The sequence below is a fragment of the Phyllostomus discolor genome, chromosome 8, assembly GCF_004126475.2.
Source record: "Phyllostomus discolor isolate MPI-MPIP mPhyDis1 chromosome 8, mPhyDis1.pri.v3, whole genome shotgun sequence".
NCBI lineage: Eukaryota > Metazoa > Chordata > Mammalia > Chiroptera > Phyllostomidae > Phyllostomus > Phyllostomus discolor.
The window spans coordinates 114563712-114579249 of record NC_040910.2 but is presented as its reverse complement, the minus strand read 5'-3'; the positions used below and the strand labels follow the sequence as shown (position 1 = coordinate 114579249).

Here is a 15538-nt window from a genome sequence, read left to right as displayed (position 1 = left end):
ACTCTTTTAAGAAACAATTTATTATGATGATACATTACAAAGGTTTCCTGGCAAACAGCTAGAAAAAAAACACCAAACAGTTCAGAGGAAGCAAACAGTCTCTGGCATCGCTGGAACCACTGAAGTTTACGCGGAAGGACTCGGCAGCATCAGGGCCCTCACCTCACGGCTGCAGGGCGGGGGGAGGACACCAGCTTCTCGCTGGCGGCCCCGACGCATGGGGAGCGGCGGACAAGATGCGGCGCTGAGAGGAGCAACGCAATGTGGCTCCCACGTGTGCTGGGGACACCCCGAGGCCGGCAGTCTGGTCGCTCCCCAAATCATCCTCAGACTCGCTCAGCCTGGGGCTGGTCCCGAGGTCTCTCAGGAAGCACAGGGAATGTGCTCCGTGCTGGGGCTGGTCCTATCAGATGCTCCTAGAAAGACGGTTCTGTGCCCAAACCCACACCTCAGCCATCGAGTAGCTACACCTGGAACTTCCTGGAAACGAGACGGGAGGGGCTGGTGGCAGGTGCTCACAGCAGCAGCAGGGCAGGGGGCACCGGCCACTGCCCTCCTCTGCCTCTGGGGCAGCTGTGGCTCGACGTGGCCCACGCTCCACGGGTCCCTCTGTTCACACCACATTGCTAGTGGTGTGAACTGGCTTACCCAGCTATGAAGACTAACAAATGTGCAACTTTAGGGTGACCTTTCTTCTGAGACACTACGTACTTCCCAAGGCTCGCGAGGTCGGTCTGAAGCTGCCCCAGGTGCGTGAAGAGGACCGTGGAGGAGCGAGAGGGGCTGGCCGCGGGCACCGGGCTAGGATCTGGTACACCTGACCTTGAGGCCCCGGCAAGCTCCTCAAACCGGCCTCTCTCCAGAGGAGAGCCAGCTCACTTGACGAGATTCCTCATGATGTTGAGGGAGGACCCTCTGTACCCGGACCCGAAGTGGTTCCAGTGGTTCAGATAGTGGAAGAGCTGGTACAGCTTCTGGCGCTTCTCAAACCCGGGGGTCTTGGGGATCTTGCTGTGGTAGGCCGAGTAGAAGGAGCTACTGAAGCCCCCGAACATGCCGGCGATCGCCAGCTCGTACTCTGAGTGGCCGTAGAAAGACGCCGGGTCAAAGATGATGGGCCCCGAGGAATCCTCTGCCACGTTCCCCCCCCAGAGGTCTCCGTGGAGCAGGGCCGGCACGATGTCCAGGTCGAGGAACAGGTCAGGGATCTTCAGCTGCAGGAGGGAAACGCAGCCTCAGCAGGGTGAGCAACGCACACGGGAGGGATGCAGACGCTCTTCCGGGCGCGGTCCTGCACGCCCGAGCACAGCAAGGCAGGCAGATGCACACGGCCAAGCACGGCTCACGCGGGGTGCAGGGACATCTCCTGGCCGGCCCCGCCTACCTCCTATGCACACCCACACCCACACCCACAGTGGGAGGCTGTGCCTGCCTTGGCCTCACGCCTGCTGGGGCTGCAGCATTGGGGGGCACCGGGTGCAGGGGGCTCCACTCACCTGCAGAGCAGACCAGAGCTCGAGGGCCTCTCTGTCCCCGGAGCCCTTCTCCACCATGTCCATCTGGGGCTGAATACGCTGCTGGGCATAGAACGTGACCCAGTCCCTCTGCCAGTCATTCACCTGCGCGGGCAACAGCCAAGGGGAAAGCAGAGGTCAGAGGGACACGCCGGAAGGGGGACCCGGAAGTGGGAAGGGCTCGTCCCGAGAGGCACCGCTGCAGCGACGGGTGGGGAAGGGGTGGGAGCTAGCGGGACAGCATGGGGCCTCGTGGACCTGGGGGAACCTCCCCAGGACAGAGCAGCAGGGTCCGCTCAGAAGGGCTCTAGGGTGTCTCCCTCCCACCTATAACCACACAGGAGCACAGAGGTCAGAGCTGGTGGGCCTCCTCTGGCCTGTAGCTCACTTCTGCCCACCCACCTGGCCAGAGAGGACCCCTCCTTGGCTCCTCCCAAGCAGCTAGCACTGCCCCCTCCCGAGCAATAAGGTGGGAAGTCATGTGGAGCCCTGTTCCAAAAGACCAGTGAGGGGACATCCCGGCCACAGGTGCGGCCACCCAGGAGGGAAGCAAGACAGGTGCACAGAAGAGCAGGGGGCACGGGGGGCAGTGTGTGACACCAAGTGACGGAAGATGTGCAAACACGTGCACTCTCACACAAATGCACGAGCTCACACGGCCACACGAACTCACACAACCAGAAAGGCACAGGGGGGACAGAAAGGAGCAGAACCAGCTGAAACACCCCCGGGAAAGCGCGGAGCAGGAGGCCTAGCCATCAGCCACCGGCCAGCCCGCCGGACAACCCCCCCAATGTGTCAGACTCTGACGTGTGCCCGCTGCCCCTGCTGCCCCCACTGCCCCCCGTGAAATCACCGCAAGTCTTCTCCAGCACGCAGCAGCCCCTCCCTAGAAGCCAGCACCCCAGCCACTCTGCACTTGCTGGCAGGCAAGAAGAACTCCCACCCCCACCCCAGCCCGCTGAAATTCCCAGGGGAGCCGACCGTAAAATCATAAAACTCAAAGTTTACATCCCTTTTCATTATGTGATCTTTGAGAGCTTACTATTTAAAAATAAAACATTTTTAAATCTCTAATTCTTGCCCACCCTGAAAGCCGTTGTTCCGAAGCCACTGGCCGCCTCCGTTTCTCTGAGCTCACGTAGCCTGTGGGGGGCAAGGCTCCTGTCAATCTCTTAAAAACCAGCAGAAAAAGACAGGGAGCTGAGACTCATTGCATTTCACCAAAAGGGAGGAGGTGCGCTTTCCCCAGCTGTTCTGAACGGCTGTCCCAACTGGGAAACTGAGGCAGAGCGCAGGTGTGGCTCACCTGGGGGAGATACCCGCAGCACGTCACCACGTCAAACCCGAACTGGTCCACGAAAGGCCGGTCCGCCTGCCCACCGCCTCTGCCTTGAGAGCCAAAGGGAAACGAGGTGGGCAACTCGCTGCCTTGCTCCCTCGGGGCTCCGAGCACCTGAGGCCTGACTGAAGCCAGCATGCCCTTCCTCCTGTGCCCCACCTGTGCCCCACCCAGAGACAGACAAGGGCCCTGGTCTGCACAGACCCCAGGGCCCGAGACTGAGGCCTGCTCGTCACCCTTAACCACCGAGGACACCCACTACTTTCCAGGAGAGACACCCAGAGGACGCCCAGCACGGAGTGGCTTGCAGGGGCCAGCTCGGCACCTGCCACTCGTGAGACACAAACTGCTCTGCTTCAAAACGGCCTCTGCAGCTCCCCAGGCTCCCAGCCAGCCCTGACCAGCAGCGCCTGTGGTCTGGGAGGCACAGAACAGGCTGACAGACCGACCTGTGTGTCTCCCACACGGCCTCGGACGGGAGGACAGGAGTCCGTTGGGTCCGTTTACCCAGCACAGTGGGTTCTCAGCTGCCCGCTACCCTGCTGAGCAGAGGCACCACACGGGCCACACGTGGACTGCCACACGTGGGCTGCCACACGTGGGCTGCCACACGTCAGAGGATGGAAGTGCTGGAAGACACTCAGTGCTGCCAGTGCTGGGCTCCGAAAAGGTCGGACATGACTGCCGTCCCTGCGAGCCTCACCTAAGACTTGTCTGAGGAGAAGGGCACTGCACGGAAGGCCAGGGCAACTCCGGCAGACCTCCTGCTGCAGAGCAGGCGAAGGAACCGTGACATGACGGGGCTGGGTCCAGGGACTGTCCCCTGTCTTCGCAGCACACCTGTGCTACACACGCTAACCGCACTCACTGCGTTCACCGTGCCCCAAGCGTGCACCTTGGGGTTGGCGTTCCCTTCCCGAGGCATCAACACAGATGTCTGGGGCATGGCCCCACCCAGACACCCATAAGATCCGAATGTCCTCCTCTGGGCAGAGCCCCCCCTGGGCCACCAAGGCTCTCACCCACGGTGCCAGCCTCCTTCTGCAGCGTCTCTCCAAGCTTCTTGTTCTGCAGGTGCATATCTGCCAGCTGGGCCCCTAGCTTCGCGGCATGACTGTGAATCCAAAAGGCAGCAACTCAGTGCACACCCAGACGCAGACACACACCCACCTGAAAGGGCTCAGGCCACGTACAGCGGGTCAGACGTTCTGAGGATATCAAGCCTGTCTCGGTGGCGAGGCAAGAGGAAGGGAAGAGGCCCTCAGCGCCTGATGGTCCGTCCCAGCCTCGCGGCAGCCAAGGCCTTGGTCGGCACCACACCTCGAGAGGTGCCTCCCCTGCCTGCCTCTGGCTCGCAGAGTCCGTGCTGCTCACCCTGCAGGACCCACAATGTGCAGGGCCGCGGGCTCCTTGTGTCACAGCCCCCAAAATTAGACCCCGAACACACACCCCAGGTATGAAGGAACCACCCACAGAAAAACAAGGCCGACCAGAGGGGAAGCACCAGGACATACCTGCCCAGATACTTCATGTCCAAGTGCTCCATCACCAGCATGCTGCCCCCTCCCGGGGCATCGAGAACCTTGAGGGGTCTGGGCGCTTTCACTGTGTGCGTTTCCAGGATGGCAGTTAAACTTGCCATCTCACCTTCGAACATCCTTTTGGCCTGTCGGGGGCGGGGGGGGGGGGGGGAAGGAGAGAGTGTGGTCACTTCTGGGAAGGTCCCGTGTGGACACGCTTTCTCAGGCACTGCGGTGCTAAAGCAAGGCTGCCCTGAGTGCAGAGCTGGCAGGCACAGCTTCTTCGGCCCCACAGAATAGGGACAAGGACCGTGCTTCCCAGCGCCGGGCCCTGTTTCTCTGCTGTCGTTGAACCTGAGCTCTCTCCGGAGGGAGGGAGGGAGGGAGGGAGGCAGCTACTGCTACTGCACCGAACGCCAGGTGCAGAGCTGGGCTGCTTACGGCTCACCCCCAGAGCACAACCACCGTCCTGTCCCAGTCCTGTCCCCACAGGCCCAGCTCACACTGGCCTTATCCTGCTTCTAGCAAGACACTGAGTTGTTTTTCCGGGACGACAAAACAGAACTCTATGTCACACTGAAGTATGCACAGGGGAGAGATTTTTGACCTTTTTTTTTTTTTTTTTTTAAGATTTTATCTATTTAGGGAAGGGAGGGAGAGAGGGAGAGAGAGAGAGAGAGAGAGAAACATCAATGTGCGGTTGCTGGGTGCTGTGGCCTGCAACCCAGGAATGTACCCTGGCTGGAAATCGAACCTGGGACACTTTGGTTCCCAGCCCGTGCTCAATCCACTGAGCTACGCCAGCCAGGGCAGATTTTTGACCTTCAATACCCAGAACCAAAAAGCTCACTCGCTGGTCCCTAATGCCTCAAATTTCACCCAAACCCACCATCAAGGAGACAAGAGCTGAGTCTTGTCTCCTTGTCAACTGACTTTGCCATAAAACCTTTTCTCTCCTCAAAAGCCAATGTCACAGCACTGGTTCCTCAGGTGCAGGTGGCCCCGTGTGCACGTGCCAGGAACCCGTGGCTGCTTCTCACCTGAGTGGACCACCAGTGCTACGACATCTCCTACCCAGCGCTGGAAACCGTATCGACTTGAACACCATGGCCATCGCAGTCCACAAGTCCCTGTCCCCTGGACTGCAGGGACCACCTCCACCTGGCTCCCCTGCTCAGTACACTGTAGTCATCCTTACAGAGGGCCAGTGCCCCCCAGGGAACACACCCTGCATGTCGTCCCACGGGGTGACCCTGCCCTCTCCCCACCCTCACCCAGGGCCCGGCTCGGGCTCTACCCCTCACACCTACACCCCCCTCCCCGTGCTCCTGGATTACATACAGCCTTCTTTGTTTCTCAAAACTCCGCTGCTTCCTCCAGGCTTGAGGCCCCCACACACCGCACCCCCTCTGCCTGGGGCACAGCCCCCCAGCTTTGACCAAGTCAGCGCCTTCCCGTCTCGCTTCAGACTTCAACAATACCAGGCTGACTTCCGAGACATCTTCCCTAACTTCCCAGACTGAACTACTCCTCCCCCTTCAGGCACCACGTTGAGTGACACTGCTACAGAGGGAGACGCGGTACATGCACAACTCAGAAGCGTCCAACCCTAATTCTCACACGGTCGGCAGGTCCGCGTGGCTGCAGCACAAAGAGACCAGACGTGCTGACCGGCCCCTCTCCTCCCCAGCCACGGCCGTCCCCAGCCCGCAGACCTCTTTTGTCTGCTTTGTCATTCCACACACAGAGGCACGTGCTCTGGCTTCTTGTTCCCGCCGCATGTATCAGCAGTCCAGAGTTCATCCCCACTGCTGTCCAGAGCTCTGCTGTGGAATGTTCCAGAGCGTGTTCATCCAGGCTACTGTTGATGGACAGCTGGGCTTCCGTTTGGGGCTACTATGAACCACGCTATTCTTCTACACATTCTCATGGTTGCTAATTCTGTGACCTCGAGCAAATTACTTAAGCTCTTGTGCCTCAGTTTCCTCATCTGTAAAATGGGGTCACAATAGTAACAATATCATGGGCTTGCTGCCATGGCTATCGAAGTTAGCAGCTAACACATAATCCATTCCAAACACTTTGTAAGTATCATTATTACACCACCTCCAAGAGCCAGTCACTGAGGAGAAAGAACTGTGTCTTAAGGAGGATTTTCAGAGCATTCTCTTCAGAGATAAAGAAAAACCCCCGGACACCAGCTGTATTTTGTACCAGAGGTCTGGATTTGAAGAGTAACGTAATGGGTAGAATTTTTTTTTCAAACACAGGGAGAGGTTTAGGAGGACCTGTGAGCCCAGGCTCCACACAGACATATCGACAGCTGCGTGGTCCTAAGTGTCTAACCGGCCCTAAGATCACTGTCACTCTCGCCCTGGCTGGTGTGGCTCAGGGGGTTGAGCACCGGCCTGCGAAGCAAAGGGTCGCTGGTTCAATTCCCAGTCAGGACACATGCCTGGGTTGCAGGCAAGTCCCCAGTAGGGGACACATAGGAGGCAACGGTACACTGATGTTTCTCTCCCTCTTTCTCCCTTCCCTTCGCTCTAAAATTAAATATATAAAATTTAAAAAACACTGCTACTCTAGAGCTGAACCCAGGTAAAAGGACACATCAGCTGAGACCAGTGCTACAAAACCTCCACTAAGGGAGGAGTACGGAGAAAACCGATTACACAGGTTTGTTAACGGCTGATAAGAATAATCAAGCCCTGGCCAGAAGGTCAGTTGATGAGAGTGTCACCCGGATGCACCAAGGTTGTGGGTTCAGTCCCTGATGAGGGCACATATGCAAGAATCAGCCAGTGAGTGTGCAAATCAGTGAAACAACAAATGGATGTTTCTCCCCCCGCCACCCCCCATCTCTCTAAAATTCTAAAAAATCTTTTTAAAAGAATGCTCGAGAGGTGAAAGAACTTGGACAAGGTCCATTCGAGCAGGAGCGAGGAGGGTAGCCAAGACGTCTGGAAGAAGACGGTTCCACCTCCTCAGAGACCCCCGCCGAGCCCCCCTTTCCACACAAGCAGCAGTGGCTGTGCCCCCACAGCACGTGCGTGCGTGGGACTCGGTCGGTGCCACAGCTGGGCGAGGGCACGTCGGAACCGTCTGGTAAATGCCTGTGAGGAGCTCACTAGATAAGGAGGAATTAGCAAAGTGCCGAGAAAACGGGCTTTGACGACAAAATGAAAAGTAAGAACCCGAAGGAATAGCAGAACAACGCTTAAAAACTCTGCCAAGTGGTTTCCTCTTCGTGGACACGAAACGGAATCGATGCCACGTTCTGAACAAATACCGGTGCAGGTGGAAGCACGGTCCTGAGAAGGACGGGGCTGCCCAGGAGGGGGAACTCCAGGGAAGCCAGCCCCACCGTAGAAAGTAAGCTGGAAGAGCGGCTGCCGCCTGAGCCCTGCCGGGGGCACAGCGGTGTGAAAGGGTAGCTTTCACCCGCGAGCCAGCTCGCACTCAGGGGTGTGCACAGGACCGGGGAGGGCCGAGTGGGAAGGCGGGCCTTGAAAGCACAGCAGCACCGCAGAGGCCGACCCCGCGCTGGGCAGGAGGGGGTTCGTTTCGGGCGAGAAAAGGAAAGGCCGCGAGAAGGGCGTCTAGGAAAGGACGGCAGCACTGCGGCGGGGCGCAGGGCCTCCAGCCTCCGGGGAGCGGGGTGACCTGCCCACCACCTGGGGCCCGCTCTCCCCTGCAGTGGGGCCCGCAATAAACTAAATGGTTACCCCCCGCCTCGCCCCCCAAATTCCCGAGTGGAAACCCACCCCCACGCCGTGATGTTGGGGGCAATGAGGTCACGCCGGGATCAGCGCCCTCCCTCCTGCCCGCAGCGCGGACCCGCTCCCCCTACGCCGGCCCGGAGAGAAGCGCGCCCGGCTGGCGGAGGCAGCCGGCCCGTGCTGCGGCCCAGCAGCCCAAACAGCCCGAGGCAGCGGTTACTCGGAAACGGCTCTGACGCCTGCAGGTTCGGACAAACCCCAGGCCACGGAACTGCCGCTCCCGCCCCGGATCAAAACCCGCCCAACGTGGGCCCTCGCTCCCAGCAGCGGCCTCGCCGACCCGAAGACACAGCCAGGCCTTCGCCGAGAGCAGGGGCACCGCAAGGCTCGCCGCGCGCGGCCGCGGGCCGGACCAAAACGACCGCGCGCGGCCGCGGGCGGAGACGGCGCCGGCCGCCCCGGCCCCAGAGCAGGGCCGGGCCCTCAGGCTCCCACCCCGGACCCCGGACCCAGGACCCGCACAGCGGCCCCGCCCCCGGGCTCAGCCCTCTGCGCCCGCCCGACTCCCCGCGGCCCTGACCTCCGACTTGGAGTTCACTTTCACGAACACTCGCCCTTTGTCCGTGTCGTAACTCTGGCCCTGGCTAATGCACCCGCCCCCCGAGTGGCCCGTGGCCTTGACGGAGCTGCAGCCCAACTCGCGCTTCAGCAGCTGCTCCATGCTCCCGGCGCCCAGGCTGCAGACCCTCGGGAGGCTCGGAGACGCCTGCGCCCGCGCGGAGGCGCCCGGGATTGGGAGAGGCGCGTTTGCGTCATGTGGGGGCGTGGCCGGGTTGACGCTCGGGCGTTGGGAGAGGCGCGTTTGCGTCATGTAGGGGCGTGGCCCGGTGGAAGCTTCGGGGTTGGGAGAGGCGTGGTTAGGTCTATAGGGGCGAGGCCGGGTTGACGCCCAGGGATTGGGTGAGTGGCGGGAAGACTCCGCGGCGGGAAGACGCCAGGCTCTGCAGCTCCATAGGCCCCTCGAGGCTCCCGTGGCATTTCCTGCATTCTGTTCGCTCTGGATCTGCCCCTGACGGTGCCTTTGACCTGCCGTTGACCAGGTGTGGACTTTGCCTTGCCCAAACCTTTGTCTCCTCTGACCCTGGTCTTGCTCTTCTTTTGACCCAGCTGCCACTGTCCCCTTGTTTGATCCTAAGCTCGAGGTCAGATGGTGACACCGCCGGGCTTTCCCTGACCTGGACAACTCCTGCAACAGCCTTAGGGGTGTCATCTCCCCTTTTTCTCTCTCTTTTTTTTTTTTTTTGTACATGATTATTCAATCAGCATCTGTTTTCCCAGCTAGACTTTAGTGATTTGAGGGCAGAATAAAGTCTGCTTTGCTCCCTCTATTAGTCGGGGTTCTCCAGAGAAACCGAACCAACAGGGTGTGTATACAAATCGAGTGATTTATTTAAGGAATCAGCTCACACACAACGGTGGAGGTGCAAGACCAAAACCCGAAGGGTAGACCAGCAGCTGGAGGCGCAGGGGAGATCTGCCGGCAGAATTTACTCTCCGTTATGGGGAGGTCAGCGTTTCTTCTACCCGGGCCTTCACTAAGCGCACAAGGCCCTACCCACACTGTCGAGGGTATTGGCTTTACCCAAAACCCACCGATTTAAACGTCAGTCTCATTCAACGCACACCTTCACAGAATCAGCCAGAATAATGTTTGGCCCAATACCTGGACACAGTGCCCCACGTTCACCACTGTTTCACAACGCTTAGTGCATGTCCCTGTAAATCTGGGACCCGATAGGGATACACTCGCAACAAAAAGGTGAACTGCAAGTGAGTCTGAATGTGAACCACCCCAGAGTCTGCTTTTGCGTGGTTTTGCAGCCCAAATTCATATCACTTGATTATCGAGGACACGCGTAATTTTTATTTAAAGCAAATAGGGAATACAGCTGCCCCAGGACTGGAAGACAGACACAAAACCTCCCCCAAGGAGTATATCTTCTTACCGGATATCACAAAAGTCTCTTGAATTATTTTCCAAGGACAATCAGCATCATACAGTCAAAAGCAAGCAAATGTTGCCCAGGCTGGTGTGGCTCAGTGGACTGAGGGCCAGCCTGTGAACGGAAAGGTTGCCAGTTGGATTCCCAGTCAGGGCACATGCCTGCGTTTTGAGCCAGGCCCTCAGTTGGGGATGTGCGAAAGGCAATCGATTAATGTATCTATCGCACATTGATGTTTCTCTCCTACTCTTCTGCACTCACTTCCCCTCCCTCTAAAAGTAAATAAAAATAAATAAATTAAGCTGAGTCCTTAAAAAAGTGACTCAGCAGATTCTATAAAGAAACAAAAAAAAAAGCTTTTAGAAATAAAAAACTTAATAAATACATTTTAAAAGCCAAATGGACAGATTTAGCAGATTAGACACAAGTGAGAGAATTAGTGAACTGGAAGATGTCAGAGAAATTAGGCGGAATGTGGCAGAGACTAAGAAGGAAAATACAGATGAGATTAAGAGACATGGAAATAGTGAGAAGTCCTAGCAGAAATTTAAATGGTGTTCCAGAGAAGGGGAAGGGCAGAGGCTGTAATTAAACATAAAATAGCTGAGAATTTTCTAGAACGGATGAAATACACCAATCCTCAGACCTAGGGTCTGCCCAAAAATAACAATCTGGGTACATTAAAAGAAATTCACACCCAGACAAATAACAGTGAAACTGCACAAGACCAAAAGACCCAGGAAATCTCTAATGTAGCCAACAAAAGTCAGACTATTTTGAAAAGATTGACCTCTGGTGTCCTCAGGGAGAGTATGTTTTGAAGGATGAAAATGAAATAAAGACGTTTTTCAGACTGAGTACCATTTGCTTGTATTCCTGGCGATGTTGTTTTCAAGCAGCGGACCCTAAAGGGTGTTTTCATCCCAAAGGGAAGTGATCATAGGATGTAAAGCCAAAGTGCAAGGAGTAAAGAACAAAACGAGCCGCGTGTGTGTGAGAAAAATTCAATAGCATCGATTCCACACAACAATAAGCCTCACGTTCGATTCTTAAAAGGAATGTCTTAACAATTATTTTTGTATTTTAATTCCAAGGGGTAAATTGTTATCAGGCCTTTGTGTCCTCAAAGGGAAAAAAGTCTTTGATAAATTGAGTATGGATTTTGTAATTTCTAAGGTAAGCACTAAAAATTGGAAAGCTCATTTATAACGTTCCTTTTAATAGAAGGAAAAAATAGTCCCAAAAGGGAGTAAAAATAAAAATAACAAATAAGGATGGACCACGTGGGACAAGTAGAGCACACATGTGAGAAGGTGAGGGGCTGGAGGCCAGGGCGGGAGGGGGGCCAGAGGGTCCCCTGCCGCCTCCCGCAGGCCTAGCTCGTTGTGTGCGGGCTTCCTTCCCAGCACCAGGAACTAGCCTTCCACTTGACTTCAAGAGCCACCACATTGGCTCAGCATTTATTCTTATCGGAAGTCTCTCTCCTTGGCCACGGAGCGGGGTTTACCGTTCCCCAAACACCGAGTTTGAGTCTGGGAGCTTCGAGGGTGTGGGCATCTGGAGCCAGGTCTCCGCTGGGGCTGCGCGAGCAGAATCGGCTAGAACCTCAGTTCTCCCTTCCACCTTCTCCACTCGGGCTGGCCTGGTGTGACCTGTCCTGAGTGGTAAAGATGGACAGTTGTCCGTGGGGGCTGAGGAGGGACAGCGCAGCAGCCACAGGCTGCCAGGAGGTGGCCTGAGACAGAGGCAAGCCTTGGAAGCTTGACACTCCCAGGCCTGGAGGCTCCAGTAGGGGGCGGAGCTGAGTGGAGGGACGTGGAGGGGCGGGGCGGGGCAGAGCCTTGGGTGGGCGGCTTGGGGCAGAGCAGGAGGGGCTGTGGGTGGGCACTGGGTGAAGCATCTGGTGGGCGGGGCTTGGGTTGGGCTCGACAGAGCGGTGGGCGGGGCGAAACCTACATTATAGGGATTTCGTGCGGCACTTTCTGAGCATCCATGAGGTTACAGCTTTGCTTAAAATAGTTTTTCTTTCTTTGTCAGAAGAACAACTGGCACCTTGACTGTGAATTCTTGGTGAGTCATCAGCAAATATACACCAGCGTCAGAGTCTGACCAGCTGTTAGTTCCTATTTACTTCTTGACAGCAGGGGAGAGAAATAAGAAGAGTTAATTGGTGTGTGCAAGTGCCAGGGGCTTTGGAGAAAATATGGTCGGCCCCGTTTTAGTTCTTCAGTCTATTTTTATTCAAGCACCAGAGAAAGAAACTCAAGACATGTTTTTTCACCGTCAAGTGGGACACAAACTTTACATTATGTAAAGACATCCCTTGCGTGTCTCCAGGGATGGCAGGCATTCCTTTCTCCCCACCTTTCACAGTAGGTGCTCCGACTGTGCTGCCGGCCAGAGGCCACGGAAACCAGCTGCAGCGTGAACCGGGAACAAACCCGCAAACGGTTAAGCGGCTACTGTGCAAACCAGCAATTCCACCCCTACATATATATTGTATATGCCCACAAAATAAAAGCGTGTCCACACAGACACTTGAACACAGATGCTCATAGCAGCCCAAAGGTGCAAACAACCCAAATGTCCATCTACAGATGAATGATAAGCAAAGTGGGTTCTGTACATGTAATGAAATATTTGTACATGTAGCGGGGTCTGTACACATACTGAAATATATATCATTAAATATTACCTTCCTTTAGAAATAAGGTAATTCTATTGACAACATGTTAACTGAAATAAGCCAGGCACAAACGGATAAATACTGTATGATTTCATACAGAGCACCTACAGTGGTCACACTCAGAGACAGAAAGTAGAACAGAGAAAGCCAGAGGCTGGGGAGAGGAGATGGGGTGTTCACAGCTCTTAATGGGGACAGAGTTCAGCTTGGCGAAGACGACAAAATTGTGGGGACGGACAGCTGCACAACAATGAGAATGCACTTAATGCCACTGCATTGTACACTTAAAATGGGTAAAATGGTAAATCGTATGTTATGTATATTTTACCACAATTTAAAAATGAAAACAGGACAAAACTGAGCCCGTGATGCTGTGCTGACCACCACCTGCAGTGGAAGCCACTGGCAGGACCTCTGGACATCGTGTTTTCTCTGAGCCCTCCTTTGTTGCAGTAGCGGCGGGAATCATAGTCCCCACCTCTCAGCAACAGGGGAAGGGAGGGAGGAAGAGAGGGAGAAAAACTACAATGTGTGGTTGCCTCTTGTGTTACCCCTGTTGAGGACCTGGCCCATAACCCAGACATGTGCCCTGACTGGGAATCCAACCAGTGACCCTTTGGTTCACAGGCCAGCGCTCAGTCCACTGAGCCACACCAGCCCGGGCATCTGTAGACGTATTAATGATTACAGCCAGGGAGAGGGATGCTACTGGCAGCTCACAGATAGGAGTCAGGGATGCTGTTGAGCATCAGGTGATGCACAGAACAGCCCCACGACAGAGAATGCTTTGCATCAGAGGTCAAAATGCCCATGGCATGGCGGCATGGCAGCCTGAGCTGATGAAGACAGGCCCCTTCTCTAAAGCAGTGGCCCTGGTAGGGGCTTCTCATGGTCGTATATGTTCGTGGAGTTTGCACAAGTCACATATTTACCCACAATTGGCTAAGAGCACCACAGCTTTCCGCTGTGATATCTGTCCTATTCCCTGTTCCTCATTCCAGGGAATAGTAAAGCGTTTAGGGAATCCTCCCCTGAGGTCGGAGATGGTTTTCATGGGAAATGGTTATGTTGTTCTCAGCCACTTCTGGGTCCAGGGAGTCACCACCAGTTCTGAACTGGCTTCAGGAACTCCACCACCACCATGTGGACCCTGCCAGGGAAACAGAGGATGCAGGGCCAGGGCTGCCTCTGATAGGTGTTCCTAGGAGGCTTGTCTCTGGAGGGTGGAGGGGAAACAAGTCTTGCACACCTAGGGAATAACTCTTATCACCACATGGCTAAGGTTCTGGAGGACTCGGCTTCCTTTGGCTCCTAGAGAGTGGGACACTCTTGTCCATCAGGAATACTTGCTAACCTGCACCCAGTTACAAACACTGAATGTCTCAAATCACGTGCCTCAGGCCTTATCAGAAAGCTTGGGTTTGTAAAGCACACATCTGTTCACACATCTCAGACCACTAAGCCTCGTCTGGGGACCTGGTGGTTCCAGACAACACAGCAGGACAAAAATCTCCCTTCTCCTCAATCTATTATCACAACACACTGGCCACAGATTATGCAAACAAAAAGTTAAAACAGACGTTGCAGACTCAGTTGTTGCCTTAGGTGTGTGGGTGACAGTATCTACTGTGGGCACCAGGTACCCTATGCCTGGGGACGGCAGTGGGGCACTCTGGGGTGGGCAGACCTCTGTCCCTGATGGACCCCTTGCCACCCTGGGGTGGGGAAACCCAACATGTTCTCCACATCGCCCCCCCCCCCGGCCTCCGCGAGGTCCCCAGCAAGACTGAGCCCAGGTGTCCGAGGCAGTCTCAATAGTCCTGAAAATGCAAGTAGCTGCAGAGGTCTCCAACATACAGCAATGTAGGTGTGAGCCCGGACAGGGCACAACCCTGTGTGGGTGTCCTGACCTCCCCCACCCCGTGCTCCCGTGGGACTGAGGTCTTCCCACACCCGTCATCATCCCACAAAGCTGATGAATCACAACCAGCAGCAGGTAAAATAAAACACTTCATACATGTCACGATTCTCAAAACAAATTATTCTTTTGGTTTTTTAACCAAATGATTCTTGTTGTATTTTGATCCAACAGGGAAGGAAAATGTGATGATATGGAAGAGAAAGTGGGCATTCGCGCGAAAGATTAGACCCCCCGAGCTGAAGGTGGTCTAGGGGCTAAGTCGGGGACTGCCTAGACCAGGAGGGAAGCAGGAGGCTGGAGGGTCCACGCCTTCTCCTCGCCCCCAACACTTGTGCCAACACGTGTACGGACTCACACACAGACGCGCACACAGGCACACACACTAGCACGTGCACACGTACACAGGCGCACGAGAACACACAAGCACGCACACCCACGGACTCTGAGTGGCTCTGGGACAAGGACAAGGCCCTGGAGCAGCTGTGGGGAAACACCGCGAGCTTGTCCCAGACAGGGGCCCCTGGCGCCAGGAGACCGGTCCCGGGCATCCAGGCCACGCGTCAGAGTAGGTAACCTGCCCACCGCGCCCCACGCCGGCCCACGCGGCTGAGTAAACGCCCGGCCCCGCCCCCTGCTGGTCCAGCCCCGTATTGGCTACGGGAGCAATGTCCCCGCCCTCTGTCAACTCTGGCTCCGCCCCACCCCGTCTCTAGACGCCCCCGTGGCCCCGCCTCCCACACTCCACAGGCTATGGAGGGGGTGGGCGTCGCCCTGGAGGCGGAGACGACAGCAAGATAGACAGGCAAGGTAGCCAATAAACGTGCGCAACCACC

At 56.0% G+C, this 15538-nt stretch overlaps 1 protein-coding gene across 2 annotated transcripts; it reads right to left on the bottom strand.

The window, feature by feature from the left end:
* LOC114503158 (fructosamine 3 kinase related protein) lies at positions 1-8909 on the bottom strand. Of its 2 annotated transcripts, none has more exons than XM_028520586.2 (6): positions 8676-8909; positions 4371-4522; positions 3879-3970; positions 2824-2906; positions 1497-1619; positions 1-1214 (listed from the first exon to the last, which is right to left on the bottom strand). In XM_028520586.2, exons 1-6 carry the CDS (start codon positions 8814-8816, stop codon positions 876-878), a joined length of 930 nt encoding a protein of 309 aa, XP_028376387.1. In that variant the 5' UTR covers positions 8817-8909; the 3' UTR covers positions 1-875. The 2 variants fall into 2 exon arrangements, with proteins under 2 accessions (XP_028376387.1, XP_035890182.1); XM_036034289.1 differs by lacking the exon at positions 8676-8909 and adding an exon at positions 5696-6245 and having other exon boundaries at positions 823-1214.
* Between the last annotated feature and the right edge of the window lie 6629 nt (positions 8910-15538).

Bases quoted from the DNA above. Each gene is read 5' to 3' on its own strand.
- LOC114503158 (XM_028520586.2), bottom strand. From the start codon at position 8,816: ATGGAGCAGCTGCTGAAGCGCGAGTTGGGCTGCAGCTCCGTCAAGGCC. The intron at 2,907-3,878 runs GTGAGAGCCTTG...TTGGCTCTCAAG, and splicing joins GAAGGAGGCTGGCACCGTGG to GCAGAGGCGGTGGGCAGGCG. The intron at 1,215-1,496 runs GTGAGTGGAGCC...TCCCTCCTGCAG, and splicing joins AGCTCTGGTCTGCTCTGCAG to CTGAAGATCCCTGACCTGTT.